Source organism: Phaenicophaeus curvirostris, chromosome 24, assembly GCF_032191515.1.
Source record: "Phaenicophaeus curvirostris isolate KB17595 chromosome 24, BPBGC_Pcur_1.0, whole genome shotgun sequence".
NCBI classification, from domain to species: Eukaryota; Metazoa; Chordata; class Aves; order Cuculiformes; family Cuculidae; genus Phaenicophaeus; species Phaenicophaeus curvirostris.
In genome coordinates this window covers 7,297,315-7,324,010 of record NC_091415.1, presented here as the reverse complement: position 1 = coordinate 7,324,010, position 26,696 = coordinate 7,297,315, and the positions used below count along the sequence as shown (strand labels likewise).

General features: G+C 52.6%; 1 protein-coding gene across 1 annotated transcript; it reads right to left on the bottom strand.

The window, feature by feature from the left end:
• On the bottom strand, positions 1 to 26,696 carry ADORA1 (adenosine A1 receptor). The gene is made up of 2 exons (XM_069875648.1): positions 26,273 to 26,696; positions 1 to 961 (listed from the first exon to the last, which is right to left on the bottom strand). The coding sequence occupies exons 1-2, from the start codon at positions 26,611 to 26,613 to the stop codon at positions 328 to 330; spliced, it is 975 nt and encodes a 324-aa protein (XP_069731749.1). The 5' UTR covers positions 26,614 to 26,696; the 3' UTR covers positions 1 to 327.

The window sequence follows — 26,696 nt, the reverse complement described above, 5'->3', positions numbered from 1 at the left end:
TGGTTTTGATCATTTTACTTTATTTGCATGAAGATAAACTGTGCCTTTGTTTGTACAATTTCTCCTTAAATACTTGGCAACCCTTAAAAAAAAAGAAAAGAAAAACAAAAACAAAGAGAAAAAAATCTGAAAGAAAAGAACAGTGCAGGCTACAATATCAAAACAGTACAATGCTTGTGAATAAATAACCCCCCGTGGCAGCTGGGGGACATGGCTGTTCGGATCGCACAGGGTTGGTGAACCCAGCTCTCCTGGGTCTTCACCAGCCCTTCCCGTGGCAGCAGGACCGGGCTGGGAACGGAGGAGCTCACTCTGCTCTCACAGCTCCTACGGGCCTGGCTCATCTGTGGTGGTACTGACGTTTTTGTTGGTTTTGCAGCAGAAGTACTGGTTCCAGATCTGCAGGAAAGCTGTCCGGAACTTCTTGATCCTGAAGGCGTAGACGATGGGGTTCATGGCTGAGTTGCCATGGGTGAGGAAGATTGCAATGTAGGTGAGGATGTGTGGCGTCTCGCAGGATGGGCAGAACAAGGTGATGCAGTTGAGGACATGCAGAGGGAGCCAGCTGAGCGCAAAGAGGAAGAGAACCAGTGCTAACGACTTGGCGATCTTCAGCTCCTTCCCATAATATTTCTGGGGGTCGTTGGAGCTGGAGGACACCTTCTTGTTGAGTTGCTTGCGGATGAGGTTGAAGACTTCCAGGTAGATGAGCAGCATCAGCAACAGAGGAGGCAGGACCCAAACGAAGAAGTTGAAGTACACCATGTACTCCATGCTGATGACAGTCTCAAACTGGCACTTGATGATAAACTCTGAGTGGCTGGCGTTCAGCTCCTGAGTCCTCCTCATCTTGTTCAGATTGTTCCAGCCAAACATAGGAGTGAGTCCCACCAGAAAGGAGATGATCCAACAGCAAGCGATGGCCACTGCTGCCCGCCGGGGTGTCACCACGCTCTTATACCTGTGGAAGAGACAACAGTCACAGGAAAGAATTAGACACAAGTGGGATGCTCTGCCTGAGGGTTAAGACTGTTCCACACAGAGTGGCAGTGCCCATGCTGACAGTCAGTAACAGCCTGTCCTGATGTGTTAACAGGTTGGTTTCTCTGCATGTGCGCTGGGGAGCCTCACCCAGTCCCTCATCACCACCCTTGGCCCCAGGGATGGACAGAGAACTCAGACACGATCCTGGAGCTCTAGGGGTTGATGTCCAGCCAGCAAATGCATTAGCAACCTGGGGTGTGCCAGTATGTTCATATCTAATGGGGGTTCATATCACTCTGGCATCTCACCTTACATCTGAGCACCCCACACCTAGAGCAGCAGATCACCTTTCCCTCCTCCATGCATGCCGCCAGCACCCTGTCCCAGACAATTTCCCCCTGTACTAGGGGAGAAAAGTGCCACTAGAAGCATCCTCTGGGACCTGCTGGGCTGGAGGAAGGATCTGCTGGTGCTAATGGTCTTCTGGGGAAGCTTCAGGGCACAGCCTGCTTCATATCCTGATGTGCTGGGCTGGTTGACAAAAACCTCTTTCCTAATGGGCCGATGCCAAGGGATGGAGGAGGATGCCCTGGCTGGGCTCTGCTCCCTCCCTGATACCACTGGGGAGCACATTGGAGCTGGGCTCGTCTCTCTAGAGTTCTCCAAGCGGGAAGTGGAGCCTACTCGATTGATTCCCCTCCCCGGCCCTCAAACAACAGCTTCTCCTTGGAGGCTGAGAAGATTCACAGCCCAGCTGTTATCGCTTTCCACCAGAGGGGATTGAACAAAGAATGTTTTTCTGACTGGGTTTTTCAGTGATGCCCGTGTTAACCCAGCCATGGGGACCACAGGGAGGTGGCTGGCAAACCTGGATCTCCATCCTGACACTCAGAGGTCCCTGCTGCATCTCTGCAGCCTTTAGTGTGGAGGAAAAAACTGAGCATTTTGGGGCTTTATAATACAGTCAAGGATCCAACCTCATCCCCACTCCTCGATGGTCCCTTCTCAAGACCCATCTCATGGGCGAGGTGACAGGCTGTGACCATGGAGAGGTGAGGGGTGGGACATCCATCCCCATGAGTCCAGAGGGTCCAGAGCCACCAGTCTCCAATAGCTTTCCCAAATGAACCCCTCTGACCTGGGAATAGATTCCCAGCATCCCCAAAGCAGCCAGCTCCCGTGGGAAGGAGGTGGCAACATGGGCTGCTGTTTCCTCTGAGAGCAGAGGCTGGAGCTGGAGGGTGATTTATTCCTTGTTGGGAGGAGAGAGGGCGGGAGACCCTGAGAAAGATGTGGGGCAGGGAGAGCCGGGACACGGTGAGGATGAGAGATGGTGGGAGAGCACCAGCGCTGTGGGCAACTGAAGGGAAAGGTGGTGGCGGGGGCATGGGAATGGTGGGTGGCAGAGGGACACCAGAATCCCCCGGGGGTGTGTGTGTGCTGACCTGTGCACCCCACATCACCAGTAACAGGTCCTTGCGGAGGGCTGATGTGCCTTTCCAGCTGTGACACCCCACTCCCACTTCCCTGGGCTCAAGCAACTTGGGGAGGGGGAACACTAGAAATAACAGCATCATCTCCCCTGCCCTAGCTCCTTCCCTCTTTGTGATCCTTGCAAGCCAAGGCTGAGTCTCATCTCCCCATTCCCAGGAGATTTTAGGGACTTCTACTGATTTTGCTGAATGTGCTGCAGCCCTGGGTGCTCCCTGCCCTGCAGAGATGTGCAACAGTGATCACCAGAGCTGCTGAGCAGCAGCCACATCACCGTGGCCCCCAAACACCCTCTCAGGCTTGCAGCCAGCACTGGGGCATGAAGCTGCTCCCAGAGCACTCACCCCTTCTCCCCCTGGGTTCAGGGAGCACGATGGGCAGAGTGAGCACGGACACCCCGTAGTTAACCATGAACGGATCAGAGGACGTGGTGTTCACTCTCGCAGCCAAGCAGAGGGCACGAGGACTGGTTGCAGGGGGCCCAGCCCAGATGGTCCTGGCCCCCCGCAGCTCCAGAACACTGTGTGTTGTTGCAGATGGCTATCAGGACAGCTGTGGAGGTCGCACAGACCTCAGGACCCTGGCTGCACACAAGCCTGCATAGTCCACAGCATGTAACACGCATAGCAGAGCAACCACCCCACGCGCTGCTGGCTGCTTCTCCACCTCCTCGCTTCAGTGCACGACCCTCCCACCTTCTCGCTGCACATCTGTCCTCCTTGCTGCACATCCATCCCTCCTGGATACATATCCATCCCTTGTCAATGCACATCCATCTCTCCCCTTCATGCACATCCATCCCTCCTCACTGCACATCCATCCCTCCCCAAAACACATCCATCCCTCATTACTGCACATCCATCCCTTGTTCATGCACATCCATCTCTCCTTTCACTGCACATCCATCCCTCTCTGAATCACAAGGATGCCTCTCCCCCTCTGCACATCCCTCTATCTATCCATCCTCCTTGCTGCAAACCCTTCTCTCTACCATGGTTCGCATCCGCCCCTCCTTACTGCACATCCACCTCCGTGCACAACCCTTGTCTGACACACACGATGAGGTCATGGCTTTCCCTGCTCCTCGCTTCTCTTCACACCATGAGGTTTAAGCATGATGCCACAGAAGCAGCCAGCAGCTGAGAGCAAGTCTCATCCTTGCATCCTCCTGCACGTGTGTGACACGGCCACATTTGGAGCCAGGGCTGTTGTTCCCTTTGCTTCTTCAAGCAACAAGCTGAGGGCAGAGGCAGCTTTCCTGCAGGGAAACGTCCTCCTGGGGGCTCTGGGGTGCCCAGTGGGTCCCGTCAGCCCTACAGGGACGATGGCAAAAGCCATAAAATGACTTTGAGATCCTCCTCCCTCCACCCCACAGGGTCTGGCCATGCAGCTTTCATGGGGATCAGCTGCTCTGAAGGCTGCAAACCCTACTTAAAGGAGGAAAATGGAAGATCTCACCTAACACCCAACCCCGTGGCACAAGGTACTTGGTGGGGAGCTGTTAGCAGAGAGGTCAGGGACAAATTTCACTGTTCCCATGTTTCTGCCTTGGTTTTGCCATAAAGAAAAAGCCCTAGATATCTCATTCTGCAGTAATGTGATAGGGCTGGAGCTTGGGACAAGTCTGGGAGGCAGAAGCACTAGAAAATGATGGTAATGGCTCACAATTAATAAATAATCTTATTATTATCATCGGCATCAGAACAATTGCTAGCATCATGGCAATTTTATTACTGCTATTATTATTATTAACAGCTGAGACTAAACCATCCATGAAAATAATCACTGCCATCATCCTGCGCTCTGGGTTTGTTTCCTTTTTCTTCGGAGTTTTGAGCCTGACCATAATTGTTAGATTTTTCTCCTGCCCTCCCTTGCTGGCAGTTTTTGCTCCATCCCTTCCCCGCAGAGATGGGCAGGGCCCCAAGTTCTCTTGGACACCCTGCCAAGGCCAGGAGAAAGGAGCCTACAGGGAGCACAGAACCCACCCAGTCTCATTGATGTCCCGGTGAAATGGAATGAGCAGGAGCTTTGGTTTGGTGTGGAACAAAAATGACTTTGAGGGTTTGGAAATATAATGCAAAAAGGCAAAATATCAATTATTGATAGAGCACTGTTTGCATCCCCAGAGGAAGCACAGGAAGGGATGTTTGGAGGCAGAGGCAGACAAATTGTCCCTGAGGGCTGCACAGAGCTAACTGGGAGACATGGAATGGGCTCCTCAAGGGAGAGATGCTGCCTTATAGAATCATAGAATGATAGAATCATGAGGTTGGAAAAGACCTCTTGGATCATCGCATCCAACCATTCCTATCTGCCCCTAAACCATGTCCCTGAGCACCATATCTACCTGTCTTTTAAATACCTCCAGGGATGGTGACTCAACCCCCTCCCTGCACAGCTTGTTTCAGTGCCTGATGACCCTTTCTGTGAAAAATTTCTTTTTGATATTTAGTCTGAACGTCCCCTGGTGCAGCTTGAGGCCATTCCCTCTCATCCTGTCCCCTGTCACTTGGGAGAAGGGCCCAGCTCCCTGCTCTCCACAACCTTCTTTCAGGTAGTTGTAGAGAGCAATAAGGTCACCCCTCAGCCTCCTCTTCTCAAGGCAAAGGATGGGATGCTCCATGAGATATTGCAGTCCAAGGTCCTTGGGCAGAAGATGGAGTCACTGGGGGAGATCATTAAATACTTCCCAAGCCCTCACCCTGAGGACACTACCCACCCTCCTTTCCCTTCACTCAGTATTCCTGGACTAGATTAAACTTCTTCTGCCACATCTTGAGGCCAATCCTCTGCACCCTGCTGCAGCCAAGGGAGCCCAGCTCACCCGAGGATCTGTTCTTCAGGTGTCTGGCACAGGGTGGGCAAAGCCCCCATGGCCATCTAAGGACACATCTGAAAACAAACAGACAGCAGCATGTTCATTGCATTCCTATTGATTTGACTTTTGTCTTGGGGTCATCCCCCAAGAGAGACAAGGGTTCGTTTCCAAGATCTTCACCCCATAGGTCAATCAAAATCTAGCACTTGCAAAACATCTCCTCTTGGTTTAGTTGAAAAAGCTTCCAAGTTTCCAGATTAGGTTTGAATAAAATTTGTTTGTTAGGATTTCTGTGAATAACCATTTTCTCCAGCACATACTTGTGATTCTCCAGCCAACAACATTCATAGAACCATGGAGTTGTTAAGGTTGGAAAAGACCTCTAAGCTCATCCAGTCCAGCCACCAGCCCAACCCCACCGTGCCCACTTAACCCCAAGTGCCACGGCCACACAGTTTTTGAATCCCTCCAGGGATGGAGACTCCACCACTGCCGTGGGCAGCCTCTGCTAGGGCTTCACCACTCTGTCAGGGAAGAAATTTTTCCCAATATATTTCCAATCTAAACCTCTCCTGGAGCAACTTGAGGCCATTTCCTCTTGTCCCATCCCTTGTTAATTAGGAAAAGAGCCCAGCACCCACGTCACCGAAACTTTTCCAGGAGCTGCAGAGAGTGATGAGGTCTCTCCTCAGCCTCCTCTTCTCCAGGCTAAACAGCCCCAGGATCCTCAGCTGCTCCAGAAGCCCTGGGCTCCAGCCCCTTCCCCAGCTCCATTCCCTTCTCTAGATGTGCTCCAGCTCCTCAAGGTCTTTCTTGTGCTGAAGGGCCCAAAACTGAAGCCAGGATTCAAGGTGCGGCCTCACCAATGCTGAGTGCAGTGCGATGGTGTTTTTTCTGCTCCTACTGGCCACACCATGGCTGATCCAAGTCAGGATGCAGCTTCACTGGTCCTTGCTCTGGTAGGATTTATTGCAGTGCAATTCCTGAGGAATTAATTCTCTAATGAAGGCAGGTCATCACTAATGAAATGAAGCTGGAGCCAACATCGTAGGATGAAAGGAGGCCAAGCTGACATGAAGCTCATCTGTGTTATGAATGCAGCAAGGAAATGCAGCCAGAGCATGTCCTGATCTAATTGACAATCTCTAGACAGAAGTGCTTTGATCTCAGAGGGTTTTGGTTTCTGCTCTTTTTTCCTGGCTGTATCTTTGCTTTGTATCTTTCAGTGTCTCAGAGGCCGCTGGGTGGGAAAACTTAGATGTTGGTGTTCAAAACTGCTGAGACAAGTGAAGCAGAGAAATGCGGAGTGACATTCAGGTCTTGTGAGGGCAGGCTTGGCTCGGCTCAGGACGGGGATGAGAAGGTCCCTGCACACCCACACAAGGTGGGAAGCGCTGCAGAACATAAACTGCATGAGAGAGGGACCCTGATTCATGGCTCCTTTGTCACCCCTAACCCTGGACATGAAAACTTCATTCCTTCTCCAGTCTCTTGCTTTGGCTCTTTTTCTCTTTCCCTTCAGATCTCTTTTGGGCTTCGTTTAGGTAAAACCCTAAGTTAAAAATCTTAAAGGTTATCAAGGATTTGAAGGTGTATTCTAGTGTCTAAGAAGTTCCGTTAGCATTGGCATAAATGTCTGTTAGCACCCTTGCATCATTTGAGTGCATCTCCTCTTGGTTCACACCCCTTCTACTGGGAGCTTTGTGGCTCAGCTCTTCACACTCCTGACAACATCCACACAGCAACTGCAGCAAGTACACGCTAGTGATGGGTCCATATTGTCTACAAACATGGCTGGAGCTGTTGGATGGCATTTCACACCCTCCTGCATCATCTCAGGAACTCTTGCAGCCAGGAAGGGGTTGGCAGGTGGGAATGACACAACCATGGAGGTGAAGTGAGAAAATGTCTTCTGGGCAGAGGGGTGCAAACACTGTTTCTACATGTTGCTCTCATGGTCATGTCACTTCTGGATTTCCACCTTGGTTTGTGACAGCTGGTGGGTGCATGGCCACATGAATGGTGGCTTTGGGTGGGACAGATGTCAACCAACGTCAGCCGAAGCCAGAGCCCTGGTGGGATCAAGGCTCAGCCCACATTGACCTTGGCGTCTCCTGTGGGTCAGCATCACCCACAGCTTCATGAGGCTGCCTAAGGGCTTGTTTCCCTGCTCCCTGCCTCTCCTCCCCCACTGGTCACCTTGGGTTTGAGTCCAAACCTGCTGTATTTCAGGCTCTAGCTAGAGGATCGAGTTATATCTTTGCCCATTGAGCAGTCTTATCATGTGTCTGGTCCCTGGGATATTTGAAGCAGCCACATTATACCAGTCTGGAAGGGTTCATTGCCAAGCCGTTGCACATCCCTCCTGGAGCTGTTCCTGGCTTCCACGGAGAAGTAGTTGCTGTCTGCATCTCTGCAGACTGCTTCGTTTGGGATGTCTGTGCTGCCGGACTCCCTGGGCTCTGGTGATGAATCACAACCCCTTTGGGAACAAACCCCAGGCTTCCAGGAACTGTGGAGCTCTTTCAGTTCACTTGCCCAGTTGTCCTCATCTCAGAGGTGGGATGTCAATAACCTCCACGGCAAATCCACCGTGGACCAGATCTGACAGCTTCCCCTTGGGCGTCCCTGAGGCTTCTGCTGCAGCAGGACGCTCTGAGGAGAAGGGGGAGCACAGGAGGGCTGGAGATTGCATGAAGGGAGGATGGAAAGCATTGAGATCTTGCACACATCCTTTCCCTCATGCTCTGCCTGGGTGTGGAGGAGACACTGCTGTGTCCAAAGAAGGCAAAGGGGCGCGTGCCGGCTGCCACCGCTCCATGAGAAAGGGATTTTTTCTCACATCCTTCAAGCAGCATCCTTCACCCCAGCATCAAACATAAATCCTTTGGGCACATAAAGTTAATCTTGTTTTCAAACTCGGCTCGGTTTACAGCCCATCGCTGGATCCCGGCACGTTCAAGTGCTCTGTCAGTGTGTGAGCAGCAACGCTCAGCAGGGACCACTCATCCAAATGTGTGTGATGGGGGCTAAGCAGGGGGCTGGGGACGCCCTAGGCACCTGATGCCTGATAGAAATAACTTCATTTGTGCCTGTCAGGGAGTGTTTGGGGCCCTTTCAGGCCCCAAAGGGAGCCATGAGACCGTGGGCAGCACTGAGTGCGTCCGAGGGTGCTGAGTGCCTGCGCCACAGTAGCTGCACTCTGGATGTGTCACCCTCCTGCTGCTGTGTGACAGTGCTGAGGGTGCACACGGTGTTCCTCAACAGGGCACAAGTCGCACTGAGCGACTTTAGGGGTTGGAACAGATGGCCTTTATGATCCCTTCCAACCCAAATCTATGATTCTACAATTTACACCCAGGCAGCTCCTGGGCTCCCTCCCATCTCCACCATGGGTGGTCACAGCCCTCCAGGATTTTCCTGGATCTCTGGTTTCTCCCTCCAGGACCCTGAGGTAGGTGGGAGGGAGATGATTTAACACCATTGGCAGTGGCTGCAAAATCATGAAACAAGCTGCAGAATCTCAGGGCTGGGGAAAAAAGTGTGATGTTCTTGTCTTTTGGCTCCTGGTTTCAGGCAGCAGCAATTTTGAGTGTTGCTCTGCAGTGCAAAGCATGAGAAGCACTGCTTTAAAAGAGAAAAAGAAACAGAAGCTGAGATTCTTTTATAGAACCAGAACTTTGGAAATTAGGGCACATGGAGAAGGACAGCCTAGTCCCTAAGAAATGGGGGTGGAATTCCAAGAGCTGGCTACATCGCTGATGGACAGCGTGACAGGCACGATGAACTTGGTTCTCAGTGTTCTCTAGTACCCCCGAGCAATGGACTTACTGGACATTTGTAGTGTTTAGAGAGTTTTGTTTTCAAAAAGAGAAATGTGAGTGTGAACATACGATCACAGAATCACAGAACGATTTGTGTTGGAAGGGATCTCAAAGCCTATCCAATTCCACCCCCTGCCATGGGCAGGGACACCTCCCGCTGGATCAGGGGCTCCAAGCCCCTTCCAACCTGGCCTTGAACACCTCCAGGGATGGGGCAGCCACTGCTGCTCCTGGCAACCTGGGCCAGGGCCTCCCCACCCTCATCGTGAAGAATTTCTTCCTAAGATCTAGTCTAAACATCTTGGAGAGTAGTATGGGTCTGGTTCTGAGTCTGAGAGAGGGCCCTGCACATCCCCATCACACAACTGAGCCCTTGCTACGCTGGGAGCAACCCCACCTGCAGCAGAAGAGCTTCTGCAGGAGAAGAAGGTTGCAGGAGGAGGCACTCAAACTCCATGTGTAACGCTCTCTGGACAATGTGCTGGAGGTGGTTCTTGCTTGGGATCTCGGTGGGGAGATCAATCTGCTTGGCCAGCAGTCTCAAGTCACCTGTCCTGGCCATGCTGGTCATCATCCTGGGGCTGTGGCCACTTCCAAGCTCTCACACATCAGCCCTGCCCCTGCCATGGGAGCTCATTGCCCAGGTCTGGCTCAGGTGCTGATCGTGCGTGTCTCTGCGTGTCACTGTGCGTTTAGAGAAGTCAGGGTGGTGCAACCATGAATTACAAAGGAGAAGGGATAAAAGGTAGCTTTGGCTGTCTTCACTGTAACTCCAGGACTGTGCTGTATAAAAGCAGTGTTTTTTCTATTACTATTTGCATTGTACTTGATTGTACATGCATTGCGTATTTTTGTTCTTTATGCAAAAGAACTTCTTTGAAATGAGGACTTGGAAAGTCAGTGCCCAAAATGGAAAAGGGAGGGGGAAGAAGGGAGGACAAAGAAAGAAGGCAGCTCTAAAAACCACTTAAAATGCCAAATCTATCCCATGTGGGCTTTCTGAGGAGTTGAAATGAGACGGCAGATTGAAAATTCCTGGTGTGATTGGGCTGTGAGAGCCTTTATGGCTCATACCCCATCCCACAAAACCCTGTGGCTTGCAGAAAGCTGGCCTCACTAGGAGGAAGGTGCCAGCTAAGGAAGCACCTGGTACCATCTGTAGAGTACCAGGGCAGGCTTCCCAGCACCACCGTCCTTCCCTGCATGTCACCACCATGCTCTGCAAAAGCTGCTAAATCAGAGGACAAATTGGTACCCAGAGAAGACCTCCAACCAGGTGAGCCTGAAAAGCCCTGAGAGCCATTCAAAGGAAGGAGGAGATTGGAGATCCCAACTAGAAGAGAAATAAGACAGATCTCGAGAACTGCTGGGGCGTTTCATCTGAATTCAACAGGACTTGGAGCTCTGCTCCCTGGATAAATGGGAGGCAGGAAACCAGAGATAGCATCTCTCATGAAGAGGCATTAACCCAACAACTACGCAGGGCTGAGGTGGGTCTTTATCTCACCAAAGCAGAAGGGCGCTACAGAAAAAGAGATAACCTAAATTGCAGCTGGAACAAGAGATTACTGTTGGCTGGCTTTTAATTTCTTGGTTTTTTACACCTCTGCTTGCTTACCTGACTCCTGATTTTGCAGTCAACAACTGAACCACTCAGTTTCTTAGGCTACAATGTGTTATTCCTGTCCAGGATCCTCACAGCACAATTTGTCGCTGCAAAGGGAACATTCCCCCTCTTGTACATAGCCCAGTTCAGAAGATTAGTACGTTCAAGACTGAAAAATTGGCTGGAAGCTCACAAAATGAGAGAGGTTGTTTTCTCTGGCTAATGTCTAAATGAAAATTAGGAGAGCCGGCGAGATCTACTGTTTCTAAACCTCAGAGGACACGGTAACCCAAAACAACCAGTTCAGCGTCTTCTGTCCAATGCATATTCCTCCTGATTAAAAGATCAATTTCAAATGCAAAAAGCAGTTGGATTACTTTAATTTTTTTCTTTTTTTTTGCTAATGAGTTGGCTATATGTATGTTCAATCAGGGAGAATCACTTTGGAAATGCCAGTTTGTGTTATAGTAGAATTCCAGCTTCTGTCCAAGCACAACCTGTCATAGAATCATAAGAGCACAGAATGCATTGGGTTGGATGGGACCTCAAAGCCATCCAGTTCCACCCTCCTGCCATGGGCAGGGACACCTTCCCTTGGACCAGGAGCTCCAAGCCCCATCCAACCTGGCCTTGAACACCTCCAGGGATGGGGCAGCCACCCCTGCTCTGGGCAACCTGGGCCAGGGCCTCCTCACCCTCACAGCAAAACATTTCTCCCTAAGATCTCATTTCAACCTCCCCTCTTTCAGCTGAAAACCATTCCGTTCATCCCCTCCCTGCCCTCCCTGATCAAGAGCCCCTCCCCAGCTTTTCTGGAGCCCTTTTAGTACTGGAAGCTGCTCTAAGGTCTCTGTGGAGCCTTCTCTTCTCCAGGCTAAACAACCCTAGCTCTCTCAGCCATAAAGCTTGAGCAAATCTTGAGCTTCAGCCCCCTACATCACCTTAAAACCAGGAGAAATGAGGGTCAGAGTATATATGTGTCAAGCCATTACGTTACTTGCATTGGGATGAACCTGTCCAGTGCAGATCTATATATCTTGATGAGGCAAACAAAATGCCAAATTGAAAGTGAAGGCTTTGGTGAACACCACAATCAAGTGTTCCCTCACTGCAGAGAATTGATTTCACCAAGAAAACAAATAAAAAGTGCATGTGCAAAGCAAACCTGAAGTTTATTATTAAAACTCTGTTTCCTCTTTGGGATTTAAGAGATGATTTATTCCCATGGAGGAAAACTGATTGACCTTGCTGCTCAGAAGGAAGCAGCTCGATATTTCCATCAGGGCAGTGGAGGGTAAGAGCTGAGACCCAAGACCAGGAATCACAGCAAAATACATCAGTTTGGTATAAATTACACCCTGTGCACCTTCTTAATGACTCTGGCAATTAAATCCAGGCAAGGAGACATGGGCAAACATAGCCCAGATCTTCCTTGGCTCAGGGCATGGAGATGAAGGATGGATGCCCAGGCAGGGTCAAGCTCTCCCCAGGCACCAAAACTTTGCCAGTCTCTGTGACACCTGTGATGGACCCAGCATCCCCTTTCCGTGGTGTTCAAGGGACATGCAGCGCTGCAAGAGACCTTAGAGCAGCCTCCAGTACTGAAAGGGGCTCCAGGAAAGCTGGAGAGGGGCTCTTGATCAGGGAGTGCAGGGATAGGATGAGGGGAATAGTTTTCAGCTGAAAGAGGGGAGACTGAAATGAGATCTTGTGAGGGTGAGGAGGCCCTGGCCCAGGTTGCCCAGAGCAGGGGTGGCTGCCCCATCCCTGGAGGGGTTCAAGGCCAGGCTGGATGGGGCTTGGAGCCCCTGATCCAGTGGGGGGTGTCCCTGCCCATGGCAGGGGCGGGACTGGATGGGCTTTGAGATCCCATCCAACCCAACCCATTCCATGATTCTAAGAAGGTTCCCATGCTGCTTTGTCGTGGCTGGTTTGGGAACACTCAGGGCAGGGAACAGCCCCATGGAGGGTGGCCATCTGCACCGCCGATGCTGCTGGCATGATAGGAGTGGGTGTAAAAGCAAGACAGGGGTGGCTGCTGGTGTCACAGCACCTTGAGCTCCCTCTGAACAAATTGATCCCTCAGAGTCCATAAAGCCCCTGTGTCCCAACAGTGTTGAACGTGGGGAATGTTCTCTCTTAAAATAAACCCTTCTCCCCTGCACCCCTGTGGGCGTCCGCCTGGCTCTGTGCAGGCTTTGCCACATCCATCTGGATGCAGGCTGTGGTCTAAGCTCTCTCCCAGTCTCAAACACTCATTGCCACAGGCAAACAGAACCATCCACACTGAGCAAAATGAGTGTTTCATTTTCACATATTACAAGGTTTAAGTCCTTGAGAGTTGTTACCAGTGCAAAGAAGAGAAATAATTCAGTCTGTAAGACTGTGCTAATTATGGCTCTGACTGAGACAGCATTTCTCAGCATCAGCTTCTTGATGCATTTAGAGAGTTTGTAGCATCATTCCCTCTGTGAACAGATGGGGAAACTGAGTCTCAGAGGGGAGCCATGACATGCCAAGTAAAGCAAGATGAACTGAGCTGAATGAGAAAGCATCCCTGGTGCCAGGAGCTGGCAATTTCCTTATTTGAAGCCAAGAAAAATCACCCTGGGTTCTGGATGCAGGGAGAGAAATGGCCCAGAGATGGCAGATAGACAGCCATGCCAGTGCTGTCCCAGATTTCTGTGCTCTGGCTCTTCTTTGAGAGGCAATGGAATGGTGTTATTGTCACCCCAGGCATGGTCCAGGACTGGGGGTTCCACCTCCCTGCCTCTGTGTCCCTGAGGTCCTGCTCAAGCATCTCTGGTACCCAGGGGTCTGCACACACAAGCACTGCAGTCTCAAGGATGGTATGGTTGGAGGCTTCTGAGGAAGACAAGGGAACAGGGCTGGGGAGCAAACTCCCTATCATAGAATACCAGACTCTATGATTTCATGAAATCCCCTTTCCTGCTCCAACTCCTTTTTGGGAGCAGAGAATTTTGTTCTTATCAGAAGTCCAACCAAACCATCCAAGACTTCAGTGGCTGTTGGAAGTGCTCCTTGTTTGGTGCCAGAGGGCAAAGCCCAGGCAGGGAGGGATGGGAGCAAAGACAGTGAGAGATGGGGCAAGGGTATAATGGGGAGCTACTGGGTCCCACCAGCCTTGGGGCAGTGAAAGGCTGTCCCCTACCATCAGCGTCACCGACAAGGGCAAACCCAGACACTACAAAACATCCCAGTGGTTGATCCTGGCCTGTGCTGCCCCACATCCCCCAGCATGGTCCTTTCTTCCCTGTTTGCCACCCATCACCCCTCTGGTCCTTAGCTGGTCGGTGATTGCTGCCTGTGCTCTATGGGAAGAAGGATCCCAGCCCCTTGGGGTTATTTTATATTCTCGTGCTGGTGGCATCACCTGTGATGCCTCCCTAACACCCAGGCTTGCCTGTTCAGCTGCTCTCTGGTCGTCAAGGTGTCTACGTGCCCGCAGGCAGGCTGCAGCGGGGCTGGGCGCTGCCGGAGCAGGGGTGCTCAGCTCATTGCTATTCTGCAAGGCACCGTGCTGGCTGTGGGGCTTTTCTGTGGCTGCCTTGGAGAGCATCAATTGCTCTTTCTTGCAACTGAGCATCTTGGGCAAGAGTGTGTGCTTGCCCCAGCAGCTGGGCAGCCGTGCTGCCAGCAAAATCATGTCCCTGCCAGGAGTCCAGGAAGCCTCTGGAATGGCTGCTTTCCAATTTCATGGGCTTGAAAGTTTGGGTCACCTTGGATGAGATGTGTCCCAGTAGGACCAGCTGCCTGGGAACACAGTTCCCAGCCCATCAGCAGCCAGCACGCAGGGTTCTCTCCCAGCTCCTGTATCCATCCCTGCTGTATCTAGCGGGATCACTTTGAAAAAATACTAATACAATTCATGTTAGCTCAGCAGTGCTGGCTGTCATTTCCCCAGACTCTGAGATGGTGCTGTTGTCCCCAAGGGGACAAGCCTCTCAAGCTGTCCCATCTCTCCCAGGAGTCACTCACCTACATGGTCTTCACCATGCTCCACATCCTGCTGTCTGCAGGGACCACAGCCCTCATGAGCTCATTGCTGGGTCCAGCCCTGTTCAGTGTCTTTATCAATGACCTGGATGAAGGCATCGAGTGCACCCTTAGCAAGTTTGCAGATGACACTTAGCTGGGTGGAAGTGTCGATCTGCTGGAGGGTCGGGAGGCTCCAAAGGGATCTGAACAGGCTGGATCCATGGGCTGAGACCAATGGCACAAGGTTTAACAAGGCCAAATGCCGGGTGCTACCCTATGCAGTGCTACAGACTAGGAGAAGTCTGGCTGGAAACTGCCTGGAGGAGAGGGACCTGGGGGTGTTGGTTGACAGCGACTGAACATGAGCCAGCAGGGGCCCAGGTGGCCAAGGAGGCCAATGGCATCTTGGCTTGGATCAGAAACGGCGTGGCCAGCAGGGCCAGGGAGGTTATTCTCCCTCTGGACTCGGCACTGGTGAGACCGCTCCTCGAATCCTGTGTTCAGTTGTGGCCCCTCACCACAAGAAGGATGTTGAGGCTCTGGAGCGAGTCCAGAGAAGAGCAACAAAGCTGGTGAGGGGGCTGGAGAACAGGCCTTATGAGGAGCGGCTGAGAGAGCTGGGGGTGTTTAGCCTGGAGAAGAGGAGGCTGAGGGGAGACCTCATTGCTCTCTCCAACTCCCTGAGAGGAGGTTGTGGAGAGGAGGGAGCTGGGCTCTTCTCCCAAGGGACAGGGGACAGAACGAGAGGGAATGGCCTCAAGCTCCACCAGGGGAGGTTCAGACTGGACATTAGGAAAAAATTCTTCACAGAAAGGGTCATCGGGCACTGGCAGAGGCTGCCCAGGGAGGGGGTTGAGTCCCCTTCCCTGGAGGGGTTTAAGGGACGGGTGGACGAGGTGCTGAGGGACATGGTTTAGTGTTTGATGGGAACGGTTGGACTCGATGATCCGGTGGGTCTCTTCCAACCTGGTGATTCTATGATTCTATGATTCTATGTTCTGTGTCTGGGCTTCCCTCATACCCTTCCTGGCAGGACCGTGCAGGACTTTTTCGCTGTCCTTCCTCCAGCCAGAGGTTTTCTTCCAGCCCATCCATTTCTTTCCACTCTTAAATGACTCCTGTGTGTGTCACGAAGAAACTCATCTCCCAGGTCATTTCACCATGGTGCCTTCTGCACCTTTTCCTCCTTTTTTCCACCCTTCTTTGCTTTGCAGTGACTTTTTTATCCCCCCACTGTCTCCATGCTGAAATGTAGACCTGCCAAGGTGCCGGCTTGCTGAATTCAGACCCCTCGCGTCTGCTCCAATCAGTCCCACCAAACTCCCTTCCATGCTGAGGCTTACGCTGTGAATCCTTGGGATCAGGATCCTCCCCACTGTCAGGCTGGTTTTGAGCACAGACATTTGGATGCAGTAGGTCCATGACCTCCATCCCCAGGCCTTTGCTTTGAAGGTCCAAGGACATGGAGGTCCCAGGCCACCCAACTAGGTGGTTGTTGAGACCTCTCAGAGCCCATCCCTGTGTCCAATGGTCCCTTGTGTTTGGCTACAAGATGTTTTCAGATGTCCTGGGCAGGAGATCTTGCTGGCTCTAACCTTACTGACTGCAAACTGCAGCTGTGGGTTTGGGGACCCCTCCAGATCAGACTTCGAAAATGGAGCCTGGTGGGCTGTCTCCATCCAAGCTCAGGACCTGGTCAACAAAGTCAAACCGGCACTTTCAAGACCCAGTTAAACTCATCCTAACACCACGAATGGGATAGAGAAACCCCACTGTGATGTGCCCCGGGGTGTAAAGGAGCTGAGGGTGGCTCAGCTGTTGGTGGCCACATGGCACATGTCTGACCAGAGCAAGGACAACACATGAATGTGCCCAGGGCCAGGCAATGACACGGAGAGCAGCCTGCGACCCAAGAGCGAGTCTGCCTGAACCCAGTCCTGACTTCATGAGTCACTTATTTCTGCTCTATTGCCTGCTTTGTCTGGCGTGGAGTGGAGGTGGGAATTGTTTCTGCAAAGACCAGGTGATGACAACACCTCCTGTTGATGGAGTCACATTCTTCCATCTTAGGGGTGGGGAAAGACCCAAGGCCACCTATCAAAGGGCTCCTGCATGCCCTGAGCCAGCTCCAGCACTGGATGGCTTTGGTGATAGCACACACCATGGTGAGCTGGTCCTGACTCACTTCTGACGTGCTGCCTGCAGGGCCAGGCTGGGCTGGTGGGGACCAGGCAGGCTGAATCACCAGATTTTGCTTCAGCAAAACCTCCTCCTGTAGGGTGTTTCACTTGTCCTCCTGCCAGCAGCTGCATTGGGTCCTTAGAAAGCACTTTAACACCAAGCCTCAATGTTCTTCGCCATTGCCTCCACTAAGCTGCCACTCTTGGAAGCACACCAGTCACTTCAGAAAATGGAAAGGCATCTCCAAAGTGCTCAGTGGTGCAGTTGGAAATGTGGCAGAGGCCCTCTGAGTGTTCCCAGGTGTTTTCATGGGCTCTGCTGCTCAGTCACAGGTGTGATGGACTATCGTACCATGCACACCGAACCATCACTCACCTGCAGTGAAGGATCTCACCTTTGTCACTGCAGACACCTAGCTGTTCATCCCACCATCTCCAGGTGGCCCTGGGTGTTGGTGCTCCTCATCTTTTGCTCAACAGAGATCTTGTGGTCAGTATACATGGCCATGGGATAAAGAAATGCAAGCTGGCTACTGTCCCACCTGCACACCTCGTAGAGTAGGTCCTCTTGGACTGATGATGTCCAACACACCTGAATCACTGCTATGGACTTTGCAGAGCCTTGTTGGGTTCCATCCACCCATCTCAGCCTGGAGAGGGGAGGGCTCCGGCAAGACCCTAGGGCAGCATCCCAGTACTGAAAGGGGCTCCAGGAAAGCTGGGGAGGGGCTCTTGATCACGGAGTGAAAATATAGGATGAGAGGGAATGGTTTTCAGCTGAAAGAGGGGAGATCTTAGGAAGAAATGTTTTGCTGTGAGGGTGAGGAGGCCCTGGCCCACGTTGCCCAGAGCAGTGGTGGCTGCCCCATCCCTGGAGGGGTTCAAGGCCAGGTTGGATGGGGCTTGGAGCCCCTGATCCAGTGGGAGGTGTCTCTGCCCATGGCAGGGGTGGAAGTGGATGGGCTTTGAGGTCCCATCCAACCCAAACCATTCCATGACTCTATGATACTATGATTCTATGATTGTGAGGTTTTTCTGTGATTTTGTGATTTGGTGACCTCCACCTGGTTTGATGCGTGCATTCCCTGCAGGACGAATTGATGGGCAGCCCCCCCCCTTGCCAATGGCATTGTTCCTACATACGAGTTTCACCCTCTTTTGATTCTCTCAGTGGATGCAGATGTCATTTTTAATCAGGACCCATTGCTGGCCAGAGTGACTTTTGTCATTCTTGACTCCAGGCTCTGCAGATCAGGGACCTGCAGCCCAGAAGGTCCATTTGGCCTCCTGGATAATTCCGTCTCATTGAGTTACTTCTGCACACATCACCATGGTCTGTGCTGGGATCATGGAGGAGCCTGACTGCCAGGTGTCCTGAGCACAGTCATGACATGAGAACCCAACAGAAAAACCAGGTTGTTCTGGCATAGCTCAGCTTCCACACGTGCTGAGCCCCAACCTCCATCCCTGCCTGGTGGGGTCACTGTCAGGGAGCCACAGTGCTGCTGTGTACCTCAGTTTCCCTTTCTGTAAATGTGCTACTGCCCTTTCTGCGAACATGCCTTCCAGTTTACTGGTGATGCATGGTCAAGGGTCAATGCTCTAACTTGAAAATCTGTAGAGAAGGGGGTGTGGAGGGTTGGGGGGTGGAAAAAACAATGAAAATATTCCCAGAGCACCTTTTCTGGGTGTAGTGGGCGAAGACCAGCAGCGAGAAGGTGCTGGTTCTCATTCATCCGCCTGCAGCAGAATGCAGGCAGACCTAAGCTCTGCCAAGGGGACAGATGTTGACTTGCAGATAACGGGGTCAGGGCGAAAAGATGCCCTGGGCAGATTATCCAGCACAGGGACCACATCTCACCCTGCTCAGAGATTCAGCGCTGGGATGACACAGGGTGCTGCTGCCCAGGAAGCCCTTCCAGGCTCCCTGGAGGCCACGCATCTCCACTCATCCTTTTAATCCAGAAAATTTAGGAATAACCCCAAATATCAGCAAGTCTAGAGCATCCCCACACAGGATTCACCACTCTTCTCCCCTTTCATCTGTGCTACCAAGAATGGAGCAGCCCACAGTCAGACTCTTGCTGCATCCCAAGCTGGGGGACACCTGCAGACCCCAGCCTTTTCCCTAGGAGCCCAGGAGCTGGGAACACTGCGACCAAGTTGCTTCCTTCTGGCTTACACGGCAGAGTCTGTAGCTTTTTCAAGTGACCTGATTTTGTGTCTGTCAGCAAACGTCTCGTGGTGCTGCAGCAGCAGCTGCGTGTGCTCCCGCTGAGCCTAATCCAGACGTCCCCTCACCAAGGGAAGAGCCCTCGTGGCTTTGATCTCTGACCTAGCCTGCTCTTGGCTGACATTTACCCCATAGATCAGAGTCATGCTGAAAACCATCTCATCTGGGTATTTACCAGGATCTCAAGACCATATAACCTGTTGGTAAATCCATTCCCATTTCCAAAGCTCTGAGTATTTTCATGATATCAAAATTCAGCTCTTGGTCCTGGACTGGCACAGCTCATCCTCGCAGATTTTAGTGTGAAATGCTCTGATTTAGCCCCCACAGGCTGAGCTGATATGGGGTCCTGGAAACCGCAGCCTGGAAACAGCCCCAAGACTCCAGCAAAGCTCTCCGAGCTGTGATTTCTGCCTTTTATTCTCCATCCTTAGTTCAGATCTGCCTGTTCCTTGTGAATGAAGGTTTCCATAGATCACCCTTGTTTGCTAAAAATATAATGGCAGAGGGCAACAAAGGAAGAAACAGAGAGGTGGCTGCAAAGACCTGTCAGCCCCTAAAATTTCTCCAGTTTAGGAAAAATAGGAGCATATTTCACAGGGGCAGGGCCTGCAAGGACTGATGGCATCTTTTCATTGACCAGTGGAGGTTGAAAGAAACCTAGATGAGCTCCTGGGCATGAGAGACCTCTGCAGCTCTCCAAGCTCACGCTCCTGCCTCTGAGCCACCTGGACACTTTGGAAGTATTTCCTCTGAATTAAAAAATAAGCCTTGGAAGAGCCAAGGTTTTATTCCCTTGCCTGGCTGGGCAGGATTGCTTGCTGCTGCCCTCACTTATCATCTACTGTTTTGGCTGGCCAGACACATCTCCAGTCACCCAGGCCTCCCAGGGAAGATATGAAACACAGCACCTTGCTGGCAGATTGCCCTCAGATGTGGCACACGTTTCCTTTTCTTAATTTCATCCCATTGCTCTGGGTTGAAAACCTTATGTCATCTGGAAAAATTGATCCTGAGGTTGGAGATCTCCCCATTTCACTGAGTAGAGTCCCTGGGGGACCAGCTCTGGGGCCTCTGTGCATCCCAGTCTGGACCAAAACCTTCCCAACTCCATCTCGGACACATCTTCTGGGTCTCAGAGCCCAGGTGTCTGGGGAAGTTCTCTGGCGCTTAGTGTGAGGGTGCTTGAAAGATTTGGGCCAAAGCAGGGTCTTATCCCAATGTTCTCCTCAGCCCCCACCTCACGTCAATGAATGCCTGTTGCTCTCCTGCCAAGACTCTCCACGAACTCTTGCTGGAGGAAAGGGGGGAAAACCATCTCAGACACATGCCCTGCTCCACGACCCAGCTGGCTGAGGGTGACAAGACTTCCTAGGCTTCCCCGTGACCCAGCCCCAGCTGGCCCCATGCCTGTGGCTCTTGGCAGGCCTGGAGAGAAGGGGAAAGAGCGCTGCAATCCTAGCAAGAGTCTGAGCTCAGGCAGGAGGACGAAAAACAGTGGGGTGAAGGGGGAAAGCTGCTAGGTCAATACACGAGCTCACAGGCTACCTACAATTCCACCTCACTCCCTGCCTTGCAGGCACTGCAGTCCAGGGTCAAGGGATGCTTCTGCCATCCTGGAGCTGTTTTATCTCCTAAGGCTCAGGACAGGGTACTTCTGAAGCAGTAGAGAGTGACAATGGTGCCCACAGAGCCAGCCACAGACTCTGCTTTAGCTCTACTCTCTCCTGCTGCAACCCAGCCTCCTATCCCCCCATTTCATAGCAATTTCCAGCCTGGTTTGATCTTATTTCTGCAGCCTCACATGTGTGTTTGAAAGCTTCAGCACAACAAAATGCAGCTGGCCATGGTGGGATGCTCCCGGGGATGCTGCAGGGTGGGGAGAGCAAGGCTGGCAAGGGCACTCTAACATCAGCCCAGGCACAGAGGGTGGTGGGTCTCTGCCATGGAGGGAAAGACCCCACGTACAAGGGCTCTTGCTGTCAACAGTGTTGTCCAGGTTTTCTCTTCCCGACATATATTTCACAGCATTTGAAGGAAGACTTGGTGGTCCAAAACAAGCAGACAATGGTAGGACCCCCAAAGAACACCCCGAGATGGGACCAGGCTGCAGCCAGCCAGCCCCCCCGGCCAAGGGGCTGTGGTTCAGCGTTTCTCGAGAAAACCAACTCCTCCCACCATGCAAAAAGCTCTAAAAAGCCTAAAGCAGCATCTCAGAGCAGAGCCAGGCCCACCGAACCAGCCTCGGAGCAGAGACCGACGCCAAAGTAGCTACATTCCCCACCAGACATCCCTCCGGCACCGTCCCCTCCAGCATCCTGCCACCAACCTGCACTGCGGGGATGCTGAGGGGCCAGTTCCTGCCAGACACCCCCAGCCGGCTGTTTCCCTTCCCTTTGAACTTGTTTCATCTTCCCTGAGCACGGCTGTGAGAGGGAAGTTTGGGCTGGGCTGGGGGACCCTGCTGTGCCTGGCCTGGGGGGACATCAGAGCGAGGGTCCTGCTTTGGCGCCGGGCTGGGAGGAAGGATGCAAAAGCGGAGATGTGTGCTTTTCTGCCAGCATGAAGGCAGCAAACCTATTTTAGGTGACTTCCAGCTGTTTACGGTGGTTCCTGTGGGGCTTGGGAAGTGTGGTAAGTTCTGCTTCAGCCTGCTCAACCGGAGCGATGTTCTTGCATCCCTCCTTGCTGGGGGAGGCAGCATCCTTCAGACCCCAACAGCCAGGAGGAATAGGGCTTGGGACAGAGGGAGAGGGTTCGGTGCAATGTCCTGGTCCCCTGGCATTGCTGGATGTGCACTGTGTTTAACTCCAAGAGCAGAAGCAGGTGGCAACTCAAAGCTTGCAAGATTACTCTCCATCCCCCAAAATCTACCTCCACCTTGCATGGGTGGCCCAATAGTCATAGAATCAAAGAATCATAGAATAGTTTGGGTTGGAAAGGACCTTAAAGATCATCCAGTTCTACCCCCTATGGGCAGGGACACCTCCCACTGGATCAGGCTGCCCAAACCCCATCCAACTTGGCCTTGAACACCTCCAGGGACGGGGCAGCCACCACTGCTCTGGGCAAACTGTTCCAGTGCCTCACCACCCTCACTGTGAAGAAATTCCTCCTTATGCCTAGTCTAAATCTGCGCCTTTGTGGCTGTGTCAACGTGGCCATGGGAGCAAGCAGAATGCCTGAGCTAGAGCATCGGATGCTGGAGCACTGTGTTCCCCCCTCCCTGCCAAGCTGCACTTCCAGTCCCCACTCTGTCTAATTAAATAGAAAGCCTGGAAAGTGGTGACTTTGCTTTTTCTTCAGATAACTCTTCCCAGCCAACAGTCCCGTTGTCTTCCCCTGCAACTGTCCAGTACGTGACAGGGACATGGAAACCCTTGCGTACCCCTTCATGAACACTCAAATGCAAGTGGTGCCTCATTGGGGTCCCTGGAGTGGAGAAAGCATTTGCAGGGTGGCCAGCATGAAGGTGGAGCCGGGGTGCATGTGGCCTCTGTCCTTGCTGCTCCGGGTCCCTGTCAGCTGCCTCTAGGAAATGCGTTTCCCCACTGTCCTCTCTCCCCAAACCTCAGCAGAGCCAGAGCTGCCTGTGAGCTGATAGCGGGGCCAGGGATGTGGGGGACCTCTGTGCCACAACAGCCCTGAAGACCCCCTCGGCCACGCCAAGCCATGTGTTGGTCACACTGGCGAGAAGCCACCTTGTGCCAGGCTTATCTGGGGACCTTCTTTGGCACAGGAGCAAGCTGTGGCACGCATGCTGCCCACTGACCTGTCCCCTCTGAGACTGATGCTGGAGGGGGTGTCCCTGCTCCATGTCCTGGCTGCTCTGTGGCTGAAGGAAAGATTCTCCTCCCTGTGTTGTTCCCCACAAGACTGCAAATCTCTGTGGGGTGCTATCACTGCCCAGGACTGGATGGACCTCCAGGGATGTTAGCAGCTCTCCCTGAGGTCTCCCAGGAATTAGGAGCCACATGCATCTCACTGCGGACCCAAACTCCTGCCGAGGTGGTGCAGGCTCTCAGCACCCAGCACCAGCTCACACACCAGGAGGTTCAGTGTTGTGGTGAGGAACAGCGTGGCCAGCAGAAGCAGGGAACAGATTGTGCCTCTGGACTTGGCACTGATAAGGCTGCACCTCGAATCCTGGGTTCAGTTTGGGGCTCCTCACTACGAGAAGGACCTTGAAGAGCTGGAGCACGTCCAGAGAAGGGAACGGAGCTGGGAAGGGGCTGGAAAACAAGGGTTATGAGAGGTGGCTGAGGGACCTGGGGTTGTTTAGCCCAGAAAAAAAGAAGCTTGGGGGAAACCTCATCACTGTCTACAATTGCCCAAAAGGAGGTTGTAGAGAAGTGAGTCTTTGTCTCTCCTCGCAAGTGACAGGCGATAGGATGAGAGGAAATGGTCTCAAGTTGCACCAGGGCAGGTTTAGATTGGATATCAGGAAAAATTTCTTCCCCAAAAGGGTTCTCAGGCACTGGCAGAGGCTGTGCAGGGAGGTGGTGGAGTCCCCATCCCTGGAGAGGTTTAACAGGCGGGTGCACGAAGTGCTCAGGGATGTGGTTTAGCAGTGGACAGGTACAGTTGGACTCAATGATCTCAAAGACCTTTTCCAACCTAGGGATTCTACGGTTCTATGAACACCACCAAGCCATGAGTCGAGCTGTCAGCCCTGTAACACTGTTTTCAGCACCATCTTTTATCATCTACCAATAAGCTGGGAGAAACTTGAGGATTTCAGATCCAGGGAATTTTCTTTAGTGACGTTTTCTGCCATCTACAATGTTGTTTTGCTGCTGCTGTGTCTAGGACGTGAAAACCACCTAAAAGCACTGTGTTTGCCAACTGCCAGGAATTCGTGCTGGAGAAAGAAGGAAATATCCAGGCATGATTGAACAGAAGAGTTGGCAAAGCTGAACCCTTCATGTTGAGGCTACAAAGCTGTTTAATATTAAAGTAGGCTACCAAAAAATCAGAGGAAAATCTCGTGATGCTGAGTGCTCAGGCACATAATGGGATGACAAAATTCAGGGCTCCCTGAAAAGGCCCATTTGATGCTCAGAGGCAGCAAGGGAGTAAAAAAGACTGGGTTTGTTAGAGAAATGACAGCGATGAGCCAGGCAGTGTTGCTATGCATAAAGCCGCAGTCCTCCCACACCTGAACACATCCCCACCATGCAGGGGATGCAGAAGGACCAAAAAAAGCACTGAGAGCAATGACAGGGTGAGAATCGCTTCGGTTACACTGATGGGCTGGAAGACGATGATTTTTCAGGCTGGGAAAATCACACTTTGGGAGGAAGTTGGGAACAGTCTGCAGAACCAAGTGTGGCAGGGAGGGGTTGGGACTGTGGTTTTATTCTCTGCCCCCTGACTTCTGCTCCTTCACAAAGCAGACTCAGCTGGCCATGGCTGCATGAAAAAAAACCCAAAAACAAAGCAACAGATCTCTGGGCTGATCCAGTGGATCTGGGGACACAAAGCAGTGTGAGGCCGCCAGATGATCGCAACACAGGCACCTTCTGTCTGGCTCTCCCTCTATGGGAAGGTGGTTACTGCCCTGGGAAGGGTCCTACGTAGGGCTACGACGATAATCCAAGGGCTGGAGCACCTCTGTTATGAGGACAGGCTGAGCAAGCTGGGGTTGGTCAGTCTGGAGAGGAGAGGCTCCAAGGATCTTAGAACAGCTTCCAGGACTGAAAAGAGCTGCAGGAAAGCTGGGGAGGGACTTTTTACAAGGGCTTGGAGTGACAGGATGAGGGGGAATAGCTTTAAATTGGAAAGGGGAAGATTTAGATTAGAGGTTAGGAAGAAATTCTTCACTATGAGGGTGGGGAGGCCCTGGCCCAGAGCAGGGGTGGCTGCCCCATCCCTCGAGGTGTTCAAGGCCAGGTTGGATGGAGATTTGAGCCCCTGATCCAGTGGGAGGTGTCCCTGCCCATGGTAAGAGAGTAGAACTGGATGGGCTTTGAGGTCCTTCCAACCCAAACTATCCTATGATTATTATTCTATGATCCTACATTCATCGGGATCTGGACAGCACCTACCACAAGGAGTCTGTGCCCTTTTAGGGGGTCTTTATGCTGATGAAGGGTCATGGACCCCCTCCAAGCCAAAGGGCTGGAACCCATATCTGAGCTGCAAAGGGGTTGCTGGGGTGATAGGAGCTGGATGTGTACTCAGCCATCCTGAGTTTTCCAGCAAAACTTTCAGAAGCAAGAGCCTTCCCAGAGCCAGAGCCTGGCAAAGATGTCCCTGCAGCCTAAGGATGTCCTTGAACAGAGCAAAGGGGGACAAGTGATTGTACAGCGAGGGGCCGAGCTGGGATGTGTGGACTGCATTCAAGTGGCACCAATATCAGTTGTCACATCCCCTTCCAGCCCTGCTGACACCTCCCGGTCTCATTGTGGCACTCCAGCCTGTGGCACTGTGGCCTGAGCCCCAGGGGCTGCAACACCGCACCAGAGGGAGGGAGCCAGCCACGAAGCAGTTAAATATCTCCTCCAGGAGCATCAGAGTTCAAATATAGTGCATCCCCCCCACCCCTCCATTTAAACCCCATGGTATTTGCTATGGACTTGGCTTTGACAACAGATACAGATGATAAGTCATTTGTGGGGCAGCCCCAGAGTCAGGGTCTCTCCTGGGTGAGCTTGCCCTCCGAGATGTGTTGGGCTGTCACCTCTGGTCCCTCAAAACCCCAAAGCTGTGTCCTACATGTCCATCAGCAAGCAGGTTGTCACCCCTGCGCTCCCCATGGCAAGGGAAAACCTGGGCTGAAGACAGATCTCTTGTCCCCTTTGCGCTCCCCAAAGCACCTTGCCGGGTGGCAGTAGGACACACTTTGTCCCTGCCACGGGCACCCCAAGAGGGATTTGTCCTGCCCTGTCTGACAGCTGCCTCAACACAGTCTCTGCCTGCACACCCAGCGCCCTCTGAACCCCCAAGTCAAGCTACTGGAGACCCCAGGAGCCCCCAGCCCACCCTGCCCTGACTACTACCGTGGCCAGCGGTGCCCTGGCTAGCAGTGTGGAGAAAGACCTTTCTCCCAGTGCTTCTCCAAGAGTTTGGGGCATCCTCGTTCCCCTATAACACAGCATCACCCCAGAGTTGGTCTTGAAGCATTTTTCCTACCTGACTGGGATCTTCACCCGCAGGTACCGATCCACAGCGATGGCCAGGAGAGCCAGGATAGAGCTCTCGGTGAGGATGAGGACGGGACAGGCTACCATGAGACAGCTGTAAAACTCCGTCTGTGGTCCGATGTTGATGATGATGGCCAGGGGGATGACCAGAGCCCCCACGGCCACGTCGGCCACTGCCAGGGAGACGATGAAGCAGAAGGTGGCATCCCGCAGCGCCTGGTTCATCTTCACAGCCCAGATGACCAGGATATTCCCCGGCACAGACACCAAAGCGATGAGGACTTCGATGGAGATGTAGGCAGCCTGGAAGGCTGACACAGGCTGTGCCATGATGCTCCGGTCCCCTCCTCGCTCGCTCTGGGGTCCCTCTGTCACCTGCAAAACGCACAGGGAGGCGGTGAGCGAGTGGCATC

Excerpts from the sequence above, each read along its gene's own strand:
- ADORA1 (XM_069875648.1), bottom strand. The coding sequence starts at position 26,613 with ATGGCACAGCCTGTGTCAGCCTTCCAGGCTGCCTACATCTCCATCGAA. Across the intron at positions 962-26,272 it reads CGGGTGAAGATCCCAGTCAG|GTATAAGAGCGTGGTGACAC; the intron begins GTAGGAAAAATG and ends TCTCTTCCACAG.